The sequence below is a fragment of the Prenolepis imparis genome, unplaced genomic scaffold (genome assembly GCF_030444845.1).
Source record: "Prenolepis imparis isolate NDT839.2.m4 unplaced genomic scaffold, iyPreImpa1.0 SCAF_5, whole genome shotgun sequence".
Classification (NCBI taxonomy): domain Eukaryota; kingdom Metazoa; phylum Arthropoda; class Insecta; order Hymenoptera; family Formicidae; genus Prenolepis; species Prenolepis imparis.
The window spans coordinates 10243020-10255716 of NW_028141163.1; the positions used below are offsets into that span (position 1 = coordinate 10243020).

Below are 12697 nucleotides of genomic sequence, written 5' to 3' on the forward strand. Positions count from 1 at the left end.
AATTATGTTGCAACTCTTGAATCTAGCGGATTATTTGCTTAGAGATCAATCTATATATTACAATCTTCGTTCACTGTCGTGCAAACTTATGTAGGATATTGCATTCTAGCTAAAAAAAATGTACTTTACATCTTAATAATGCTTTACAAATTTTCTCGCTATAGCTTAAAGTAGCATTTGTCTCTAATATTAATTATTAATATTAATAGCCTCTAATATTATCTACGATATATATTTAAAACTTATTTTAAATCAAATTCTTCTCAGAAATGACAGCATTACGCATTCAGGGGATCATGATGAAAATGATATGTGCGAATCGAGTAGTAAATACTTTCGATAACCTTCGCAGCGGTCCAATGAAAAGGAGAACCTGATGGCAGAAGTAGGTTGCCGAGAAGAGTGCTTGATGCCTTCTACGCGAGCACGTATAGCGTCGCGTGGACGGCTACATAGATCGAGGTGTTCTTCGAAAGCATTTGTGCCTTCCCACAGGTATCAAGGGATATACCGCGGAGTGACAAGGGACCGGGACAATAGGAACCGTATGATCCACGTACGCTCGCGCCATACGTACACCTATTCCCCGCACAATGCATCCACGAACGGCGATCCGGTTCAGCGGTCGCTTTTAAACCGCACGTAGCCGAATAACAGGCTTAGGGATACTCTGAGGGGGTCGCCGCCGGGATACTAAGAGGTGTCGCGAACTTTATCCCGCGTTGGCGGAAAAATTTTCGCGTTAAACCGAGTGACGAGTTTATGCGACGGTCAAAAAATGGAATTTTTTAGTATAAGCGACAGGAGTCGCGCGCGAGACGAGCGAGCGGATAATAATTTTTACACGCTGAGGTGTAAAAATTCTGAAAAAGTGAAAATTCTAAAGAGTATGCGCAAACTGCCTATAAAGAATATTATATAGAGCTCTCGCGGAGGGATAATACATGAGATCGTGGCGAATATTACTTTTATATCTACCTTTCCTCCGTAACAGTGTAACGACTTTATGAAATTTGCTTAATAATAATCGTTTTTTTTTGTCCTGCAAGCGCCTGTCATATTTTGTAGACAATATAATATTATAAGTAAAAATATTTTTTTTAAATACAATTCTTTGAGTTGTCATGTGTCCGAATTATTTTATTGAAAGGTAAGCAAAAGCTTATAATTTCTAGTGAATTAATAGCAGAATAATAGAAATATTAGTTAAATTTCATATAGTGATATTATTCTTAAAGTATAATTTATATAAAATATACATTTAGTGATTTTCTCTTATCTTCATTTAAGATTATATTGTTATAATTAGAATACTATGATTGCTATGATTGTTTATTACAAATATTATCTACGATATATATTAGGTATTAATAATTTTTATAGCTATATTTATTTAGTTGGAATAAAATATTAAATTTGAATTCCTTAAATTACAAGCCTAAATGCTTATTTTTAGATTTATCTAAGCAATTAATTATTATATATATTTCTAGTATGCCATAGAGAAAGTGATCCAATAAATATTCTCTTTATTAATAACATATATTAATAGCATATACATATATATATATAATTATATATATATATATATATATATATATATATATAGAATTTAAAATTATAATGCATTAGTAGGTGTAAATGCAAATCTTCTTAATCAGCACACCGTTAATATACAGAATAGAAGTACAGCCATATATTTTGCGCTAACTGTGGATCTACGTCGCACTTTTGAAACATGCATGGCGTTAACCGCATTTCGCCAGACACTCAATAATGTAGGTTGATTACCCTAAATAATGCAGCATTATCATTCGATCCGTCCCGTAATCATCCGATTAATCAATTATTAAACGTCGGCCGATAGTAAATGTTGCGGCCGGCGTATTCACGAGGGAGCCGCGAGTCGTTCCGCGCTCGCGTTCGCGTTTCGATGTCGCGCGAAGCGTTTATCTAGTTTTGCAATTCGTCACTCGGCATGTGCCATTTCGGCGCACGGGAGATGGTTTTCGCGAAATGAGCATGATACATCGCCCCCGCAGCTACGTCAATATTTCACGCGTCCATCGCGAGATATCGCGAGAGGCGAAACCCCGCTGTCCAGTTTCCGAGCGTTAAAGAGCGAATTACGTTAATCTGACAAATAGCCCGCTGACATGATTTTGAGCATGTGTCGAACTACTTCCGCGATTCCGCTAACAATGAGCCAGTTATATATTCGCCGCTTAAGAAATATATGTTCATTGTTGCGCAATAATTGGCGCGGATAATTGATGCAATACATTGCATAAATGAGAGCGATTGTTCGTTTGATTATTAATTTCGTACGAAATAGGCGAAGCACAAATTAAACTATACGAATCTCGATATTATGGTCTTTACATTAAAGATTAGTAAGGATTTCAAAATGTCATAAATAGCCCTTTTTTAAAAATATGTAAGAAGTCTACATATATGTATAAAGAGAGGAAATTTGCTTTTAATGTCGAATAATTAGTGCAAATCTAAAAAATAATGCAATTAAAATCGTGAACTCAATATATTCGTAAATTCTAACGATTGTAATATACTTGTTTACATGAGAATTACATGCAGGCGCACGTTTTGCACGTACTTTCGCGCATTATACTTGAAAGATGGTTTCAAATATAGCACAATACATTGAGATCTCCAGAAAGCTCGGAGATTTCTAGGGATAAAAGAAAACAGGTATAACCTACACAGGGATCTCTATACGCTATCCGAGGCGATGAGCTATCTTAAAGTGCGGAAATTGAAAAATATACAGAAAGTTTGTCGATGGATACGTAAATAATATGTCAGAATTCAAAGCCGCTGGTAACACGGCTGGGATAAGATATAATTTATAAACATAAGATTTAAAGTGCTATTGTGTGTATATTATATGTATATATATTACTGCAATATAGAAAATTTGTATTTTTTATAATATATTTATATAAAATATAAATATATATTTTTTATGTTCAATGCATTTTACATTTTATATTACTTTTATTGTATACCATTTTTTTTAATTTTGTGCGCAAAAAAAATTATCTTTTCACAATTATTATATTATAATTACTTGAGTGTAAAAATCAGACAAGGATTGAGATATAATCTCTCTTAAGAAATGGTCGCATTTATTCGAGATTCTATCGTTCCTATGAAATCTTTCGAATGAGCTTCCTCTTGTTTCAAATAATGTGCGAAATAATTACATTTCCCCCGTTTCCATATAGAGACGCGTTTGCAATTTTAAAATTGCGAGATGCGAGCATTCGGCCGATCGCGCGACGTCGTTTCCGACGAAAATCGATATAACCCCCTATCATCCCTCCGTCGCGCTACTATCGTAGGAGGGCACAATGAAGCGATCACAGAGAGCCGCGTCTATGGACACCGGCGAAGCGTGAGCGCGATCAAAAACCGAGCGTGCGTTTATGTAAAAAACGCTTTAACGTCAGCTTGTTCACGGTAGCTCGTTACACGTTAATCTTTCCGCAGCAAATACGCCTGCCCTTTTTTTTTGTTCAGGCCACCCCCTTCCGCTGCAAATCCCCTCCAGCCACCACTCGCTTGCCTCTTTATATCCGCGATATTAGCTACGCAGGTCGGTCGCATGGAAAAAATGCTAATTTTCGTTGCAGACCTCACAACAATCCCCCGCCGTTTTCTCTCCCATCCTTTTCACTCGCCCCCTTCCTCCTCCCCCTCCCTCTTTCTCTCCCGCACTATTTTGCGCCTGGTGTGGTGGTCGTACGGTATTACGTCGCCTCTTTATAACGGAATATCCTAGCTCGCTTGTTCTCAACCTGGGTACCAAAAGAGAACGAGAGCGAAAGAGAGAAAAATAGGGTGACAGAGAGAGGGAACGTATGGAGACACGCACCCCCCCTCTCGAGATGGTTTATAGATAACGCGAAGTGCCTTAATATCGAAAACAGCTCGGCCTTTCCGAAAAGCGATGACAAGATATCCGTTATGTGCGTGGTACCAGATGCGCCCGTCTTATTACATATGAATGAAATTGCCCTCCGTGCTTTTGTAATACGCCGGGCGTAAAGCGCCCAGTCTCGGCGATTCAATTTTTAAAATTCCATTTCGTTTTGCCATAGATACGTATATACGTGTGTGTGTTGCGTAAAACGTGCTGCGGAAAAGTGCGAAAACGGCTCGAGGAAAAACTCGGCGTGTCCCTCAAAGACCGAATATTTTCGGACTGACCTGCATCTACAAATTGCGTATGCATTATTACCTGGCTACGTTCTATCTCTCTCATCTATCTATCCTTCGGTCACGAATTAATAACAAATATGTTGAAGATCAGTATCAATTAAATTCTATACAACCAAACTATAATCTCTTTCACGACAATATAATGACATTTGAAGTCTCATAGACTTAAAATATCTCCTTCAATTATTTAATTATTAATTAATTTTTAAGCATTTTATAATGATACGTTATCTTTCTTCTCGATTAATTTGATGACTTCAAGAATGTAATATTGTTATAATGACAGATAAAAAGGTTCTGATAGGAGACTTACTGAAAATAGGGATGAGAAGCAGAATGCATAAATTTTTTCTACAATTAATAATTAATAATGTTTTATCAATTCAAGTCTGCTGAAAGTAGTCTAAAAGAAGAAGCGAAATGATTAAATAAAGAAAATTCCAAGATAAGTTTGCTGCGCCTGGCTCTATAACCCCATTTTCTACTTGAATTTTTGCATTCTTCGCGAAAGTTGCATTGATCGCTCTACACGAAGGCATCTTCTCGCCTCTCTCCCAAACACACGTAGCTCGTTAACTGCCAACTGCGAGTTCAACGAGGCAAAACAAACTAACTTGGCGAGCGCGCATCGCGTTGACTACTCCTGGACCTGGGCGAATAACTAACTAAAGTCATTACAAGAACGAAGGACAAAAGTGCGGGGGCAGGACCCGGGGCGTCAATTGCAATCGAGCTTAAATCCCGAATGCGCCTCCGCCAGCGAGAGGAAACTTCCTCGTGCGGCTCGCTCGGCCTTCCCATAAATTAGAGACCATAACTTGGTTTTCCTTCCTCGGCGTCCCTCCGCGTCGGTCCGCAACGCACTCGGCAAGCGTGCCTCCTCTTAAATCCCGCACAGTTGCTCGTCGTGCCTCAAGATTTACGCTTCGCGTGTTACGTCATGCGAGCGAACGAGCTAGCCAACGCATTCATAATTCGCTCCCTCTCCTATCCCTCTCTCTCTCTCTTTCTCTCTCTTATAGTCGACAAACGTGCCGACGCATTTCCCCGTGAAATAGTGCAACACGATAATGCATTATCGAGCAGGCGGCGTTTTCTCCGCTTCGACTACTTAAGACCCGGTGGAGCACCGTCTGCGCTCGATCTTTCATGCGCGTTTCGTGTTAGCGCGGTGAGAAACGTATCTCCGCGTCAAGATACTAAATTAATTATCGTTTTGTACACTTGCAAAAGGAAGCTTTCGAAATCGTTCGAAGATTTCGTATGTGTGTGAATTGTTTCCGTGAAAATGTACGAATACATAGAGATTACGGAGAGCAATTTACATAATATACTTTTATATATTTAGCTATCGTGTTTATTTTATCAATTTATATTTAGTTGTAAAATCTTCAATTATTTATTCTAACACCTACTTATGCGTATTTTTAGAATTTAGAAATTTAAATTGTTAAAATTAATGGAAATATTTATAATAAAAAACGAGAGACTGTATGCATAAATTAAAGCAATATAATTTAAAAATTATATTGCATTATTTTCTAAAAAATTCGCAAAAATGATATACAGATAAAAAATATGGAATAATTTTTGTGTTACTTAAGTATTCAATTATTATTTCATTTATTATTGTTAAAATTAAAAATTTCTTTATTATAAACTAATTTATGAAAAAGTAAAAGATTTCTCTCTCTCTCTCTCTCTTTTGATCCACAATTTATCATCAAACATGTAACAATATATTATTGAAAGTTGAATTAAAAATTATAATTAAATTAGAAACATCTCGTTAGTTGTAAATTCTTTTTCATCTGTAAATTTATTTAAGAAAAGAGATATTTCATCGTGCAAATAACGAATTTCTGCAATTAATACAACACTGACTGCGTCTATCACAATTATTGCTAATCGATATTGATTACCATATGACTTTAGCTGAAAGCTTGCGTAATATGAAAAAAACTTTAGAAAAAACTTCATCGCTTTTATACAATATCCTACAGACTTTAGAAGCCTCTTTTATTTTACGTTCAGTAATACTTTCCTTAGCAGAGTACACAGCAACAATTAATCTGTTGAATATTCTTACCAAATTTATTGCTTATGTTTAAAAATTTTCAAATATTGACAAACGAGATTAAGTTTATATGTTTACCTATTTGTTTATTTATTACCCATCGATAAATTTTTAATAGATTTGAAGAATATATTTTTGAGAAAGATGAAGAGACTTGACTTATCTAAAATATATAAGAAATATCGAAATTATTTTTTTTTTACGATATTGTCTCGAATTTAATTTTTGCTTCTTCATAAAGGTATGCACTCTACATGTGCGAATTGTTAATCCTTAATAAACATGATGAGAAACTTGGCAAATAAACACATCCCGCGTGCGGCACGAACCGCGCTCTTAGCGCAGGCGTATATAAATATTCCCGTGCTGAAGAAACTTGTGGCGTGATCCGGTGTGATTTCTTTCGGCGGGAAGTTAACGTTCCCCGGAAATTACAAGCGACTTTATCCGATATATCACCCGCCGGCCGGCACCGTGCGCGGCGCATGCTTCGGGTAAATAATAAAAATACATTATTCAACTCTCCCCCAACTTTATAACGAAGTGCTCCGAAGTTAGCGGCGGCGTTTCGCTTTACTCCGACTCAGTCACTTTGCCTCTTTGTAAGCGACTTAACCAAGTTTTTGCAAACTATCCGTCGTCGCGTCGCGACGTCGCGCGCGCCCGTCCTTCTCAACCCCCTTTTCCACCCTTTACTCCGCGAAACGCCGCAAGTCGTTTCACGCGCATTGCCCGCGCGAAATATACTCTACGCTCTCTCGAGCTCATTTCCGAAATGCTTTTGCTTACTGCTTACCTTTTGACGCTGGGAACGAAGAAGTCCTCTCGGTGTCCCGAATAATCCAGTAGTCACGTGCCTCACTGATCAGCCCGATGTGATGTCAGATGCGCGAACTCGAAACCCGAACGCGAACGCGAACGCGAACGCGAAACAAAGTAGACGACAAGAAAAATCACATGTCCGATCACTTATCCGATTCGATAACAACACAAACGGAAACGGCACTGTACGATCGAGCACTGTAACAGAAAGAAATTAAAGAAATTAAATAAAAAGAATCTTTAACGGGAACGGAAGTTAGTAGAAATTACTTTTCTCGATAATAAAGCTTAATTAATTTTATCGCATCCGTTTTAGCTTTAAAGACTCAAATATGGATCTGAATAATTCGCTTGCAGCTCTCTTCAAATCAACCCTGATTTATTTAACTCTGTTGGCAATATATATATTTTTTTCTACGATATTTGTAGTATTAAAAATAAATCAAAATTATATCAACTTTATTAACTTAATTACACATTAATTTAAATTAATATTTAAATAATATAAAATTTAACTTAATAATCTATATGTGCAAAGTATTAAAATAATTATTTATGACAGAAACTGTCATAAATAATTATTTTAATACTTTGCACATATAGATTTGTTGTAGAATATTAATTTAAATATTATATTATTAATGTGAATATTAATTTAAATTGTGTAATTATTCGTTGTTTTTTTTTATATGAAACGCAATACAGAATATAGCGGTTCGATTTGCTTGGCAGGAGATATAGTGCTCAACTCGATATCACTGCCATAGATCTCTCTGCGATATAAGGAACAATGCCGGGTACCTCGTTCCGTTCCCAAGCAACAGCGCCGTCGTCTCGGCCAATAGAATACCGCCTAGCAGAATGATAAGAGCAAATTTAATAAAATCATTCCAGGCAAGGAAAAGGGAGGGAAAAGTCCATACCAGCCTCTGTGTCTCCGATGCTGCTCGCAGCATCTCTCGGAGAGGGACGTTCTCCTGAAAGGAGGAGATGAAACACGGCGGAAGAAAGAAAGGGCTTGTATACATCGACGAGGGTCGTCCGCCCTCTGTCCTGTTTTGTAGGTGGCTAAATTTCGCGAGAATTCCACGAACGAAGATTGCAATAAGAGCCGGGGCAACTAGTGAATTTTTCATGCCGGCGAGCCAGAAAGGCAAGAGAGCAGCAGAGCTGCTCTACCCTGCTTGCACAGCCGTGTATTTTTTATATACATTCTATTTTTGCTTTCCCCTCCCCAACGACCTTAATTCTACATCATTCTACCCTTCTACCACCTTCCGCTTTCCGCTCCCTCACCCCCTCCTTACTTCCGCCTTCTTCTCCTCTCCTCTCGTTCCTCCCGGATCTTTTCCTCTTAGCTACGATCTTGGTTGTCCTCTGCCGTCTTTCTCTCTCCCTCGCCCGCGAAACTTGGGCATCGGAGAGGCAAAGAAAATTTAATTTAGAGTGCCCGAGGAGGAAAAACGGAGAGGTGAACCTGGCGCGGACCGTGGAAATGCAAAAATAAAGTTGTAAGGTCAAGTCAAGTTCTTTTATAACCGGTTGATTAAATTGCGAAAGAATAATTCGAGGAGGAATGGCAAGAGTGAATAGTCTTCGGGGGCGAGCGACGCAGACGGCATGCGGTCGTTCGCAGATCGACGAGGAACTTTTCTAAACGAGCTTTTCCGCTTCGCCTCGTGCCCGGATAAACTCTTGTAATCGAAACAGTTTAACATTCCTATACGTAATGAAATTTCGCAATAACAAATATATATGGAACAACAAGGGAATAGGAAATTTTTCACAGCGACAAAAAAATACACCATCTTATTCCGTTCTCCGATAAACGTTGTTGCACTGATAATCCGATGTATTAAATTAATTTTAAGATCCAATGCTACTTTCATTAAATGTACAATAAGTGTCGCACGGAAATAATAAATACAATAAGTATCGGACAAAATAAAACTCTGCAATAAATTAATTACTGCTGTCTCTATAGAGTCATTGGCAAGAGAGAGGGGGATTAAAAAACTCTCCCTCCCTTTCACAAATTAACAAAATCAGTTATGCAGATTTCATGATTTAACGCCGTTTATTAAAGATGTTTAGGTTAAACAGAATTCGAGAACAATTATAAATAATAAAGAAAAAAATTATAATATATTTTAGGTGTGTAAAAAATTGTTTTAAATATATTAAAAAAGTAAAAAAAAATTTTTTTTTAAATAGAAAAATAGAAAAATTTTTTAAAAAGTATAAAAGTATAAGATCAGAAGTTTCATGCTGTTCCTGGAGTAGAAGCTAAGCTTTGATATCAAAAGAAAAATATCAAACTAAATAATTTTGCCGAAATACCTCCCACTATTGACGTCAGGACCCGCTAGTGCTCTAGCTATGTGAACCTAGCACCCGACTTTTTAAAAATTAATTTTTTTAAACGGAAAATGATAGCGTTTTGTTTGTAGTTGTTTGTAGTTGTTTGTAGTAACAATAATTTCGTTTGTAGTTTTATCAATCAATAAATAAAAAAATTTTTTTAAATGACTCGCACCCGACATTGTGATATCGCAAATCCGCTCGCAGTCTTCTTTAGAATCGTTTGTAGTTGTTTGTAGTGATTTTCCTTTCGTTTGTAGTTGAGCGGTTCAAAAGTTATAAACAATTGTTTATTCGTCCAAGAGGTAAATTTGTTAATTTTAAAGATATCGCAAATCCGCTTGCGCAGTATTCTTTAGAATCGTTTGTAGTTGTTTGTAATGATTTTCCTTTCAACTACAAACAAAAGGAAAATCACTACAAACGATTCTAAAGAAGACTGCGCAAGCGGATTTAAAAAATCTTAAAAATTGACAAAGTTAGCTCTTGGACGAATAAACAATTGTTTATAACTTTTGAACCGCTCAACCACAAACGAAAGGAAAATAACTACAAACAATTACAAACGATTCTAAAGAAGACTGCGCAAGCGGATTTGCGATATCTTAAAAATTGACAAAGTTAGCTCTTGGACGAATAAACAATTGTTTATAACTTTTGGACCGCTCAACTACAAACGAAAGGAAAATCACTACAAACAAGTACAAACGATTCTAAAGAAGACTGCGCAAGCAGATTTGCGATATCACAATGTCGGGTGCGAGACATTTAAAACATTTTTTTTTATTTATTAACTGATAAAACTACAAACGAAATTATTGTTACTACAAACAACTACAAACAAAATGCTATCATTTTCCGTTTTAAAAAATTAATTTTTAAAAAGTCGGGTGCTAGGTTCACATAGCTCGTCGTGTGCGAATAATATTTTATTACTTTATCAATAGAATTCATTATTTAAATATTTGTAAATAAAATTTTAAAAAAATTGTTGTAAGAAATGATAACATTATTAATGATATTATCGCGATATTTGCCGAAATTATTCGAACGAGAAATGAAAGCGTGCAGTGATTAAGAGTTCGGACGCGTTACTATTGTCGCTTATATCGGACGGATAATCACTGAAATCGGCTGACCAGTGCTACTTTCTATCCCTGATTAATCGCCAGACTCGGAAAAAATCACTTTCTCATTATTATTGCATATGTACATTATATTGCATATTATATGCGCGTATAATATGACTCATTCGAGCAAGATTTGTTAAATAATTTTGTCCAAACGCTCATATATACATAATGTTATATGATATAAAACTTTCTGTTTTTTTCCCCCAATTTCAAACATTAAACTGAAAAAGTTTTATACGTCGCGTGCGAATAATATTTTATTACTTCATTAATAGAGTTTATTTAAATATTTGTAAAAAAAATTGTTGTAAGAAATGATAACATTATTAATGCTATTATCGCGATATTCGTCAAAATTATTCGAACGAGGAATAAAAGCGTGCAGGGATGAAAAGAGTTCGGACGCGTTACTATTGTCGCTTATATCAGACGGATAATCACTGAAATCGGCTGACCAGTGCTACTTTCTATCCCTGATTAATCGCCAGACTCGGAAAAAATCACTTTCTCATTATTATTGCATATGTACATTATATTGCATATTATATGCGCGTATAATATGACTCATTCGAGCAAGATTTGTTAAATAATTTTGTCCAAACGCTCATATATACATAATGTTATATGATATAAAACTTTCTGTTTTTTTTTCCCCCAATTTCAAACATTAAACTGAAAGAGTTTTATACGTCGCGTGCGAATAATGTTTTATTACTTCATTAATAGAGTTTATTTAAATATTTGTAAAAAAAATTGTTGTAAGAAATAATAACATTATTAATGCTATTATCGCGATATTCGTCAAAATTATTCGAACGAGGAATAAAAGCGTGCAGGGATGAAAAGAGTTCGGACGCGTTACTATTGTCGCTTATATCGGACGGATAATCACTGAAATCGGCTGACCAGTGCTACTTTCTATCCCTGATTAATCGCCAGACTCGGAAAAATCACTTTCTTATTATTACTGCATATGTACATTATATTGCATATTATATGCGAGTATAGGTAATGACTCATTCGAGCGAGATTTGTTAAATAATTTTGTTGAGACGCTCAAATATACATGATGTTATATGATATATAACTTTCTGTTTTTTTCCCCCCGATTTCAAACATCAAACGGTAAGAGTTTTATACGTCGTGTAAAATGCTATCATTTTCCGTTTTAAAAAATTAATTTTTAAAAAGTCGGGTGCTAGGTTCACATAGCTTAGTGCTCTAATTAATTAAAATATTTCCCAGTGCATCAGACCTCGAATAACATTGATATCGTTACAATATGGCGTAAACATACGAGAATGGGTATCAAGGTGTGTTTAGGCAGAGGGGAAGAGGGAAGAGACAAAGATGAGGCGAAGAACGAGCAAAACTGCAAAGTCAAGAAGATAGAATTGAAGAGAGGTACCATCCGTGAATATTTCAGGCGTGCTAGGGAGGCGCAGGGGAACGGGTGAAGAGGATATTTTTCGAGGTGCCTCCGTAATTGGCGAGTTGAATCATTGATTAGCCGGCAGGCAGACGGCTTATGCCGAGCCTCTGCCACACCTCCCCCTTGCTAACTCTCCCTATCTTCCTGTTCAAACCGACTTGCCACCCTGCCAGTCGGCGCGCGGAGGGTAAGAACCTAATGTAGCCTAAGATATTACTCCGCTAGATTAAAACTCGCCGAGTGGCAGAAACGGCCGTCCTCGTAATAATGCAGAAATTTAATTAGTCCGCCGACAACGTGTTTTCACACTTCCGCCATTCCGAGGCGGAAGAGCCTCCTCTCAGGCAAACGATCGCGTAACGATTTCGTTAAATGATAATAAATTCGCTCGGCAAACAATGTACCTATATAATATCCGTTCGAAAATAGCTGAAAGATCACGACGCTTTTCCAGCAGAGAATTTTTCCTCTTTCCTTCTTAGTAATTTAAAATAATATTTTTTTTATTCAGAATATTATACGACAGTAATAATATCTTACATCAAGTGTCTTTTTATTTCTCTTAAAGTGTAAAAATAGGGGGGTATGACGTCTGTAACATTTCGTGCGAAAAAGATGAAGATGTTACGG

The 12697-nt window shown here is 36.6% G+C and overlaps 1 protein-coding gene across 1 annotated transcript in view; it reads right to left on the reverse strand.

Annotated features, from left to right (window-relative positions):
* LOC145936301 (uncharacterized) overlaps positions 1-12697 on the reverse strand; it is a 137377-nt gene that overhangs the window by 44470 nt on the left and 80210 nt on the right. The window contains exon 5 of the mRNA XM_083038388.1: positions 7116-7339. Coding sequence (XP_082894514.1) covers positions 7285-7339 — 55 coding nt within the window. The 3' untranslated portion in view covers positions 7116-7284. The remainder of the gene's footprint in view (positions 1-7115; positions 7340-12697) is intronic.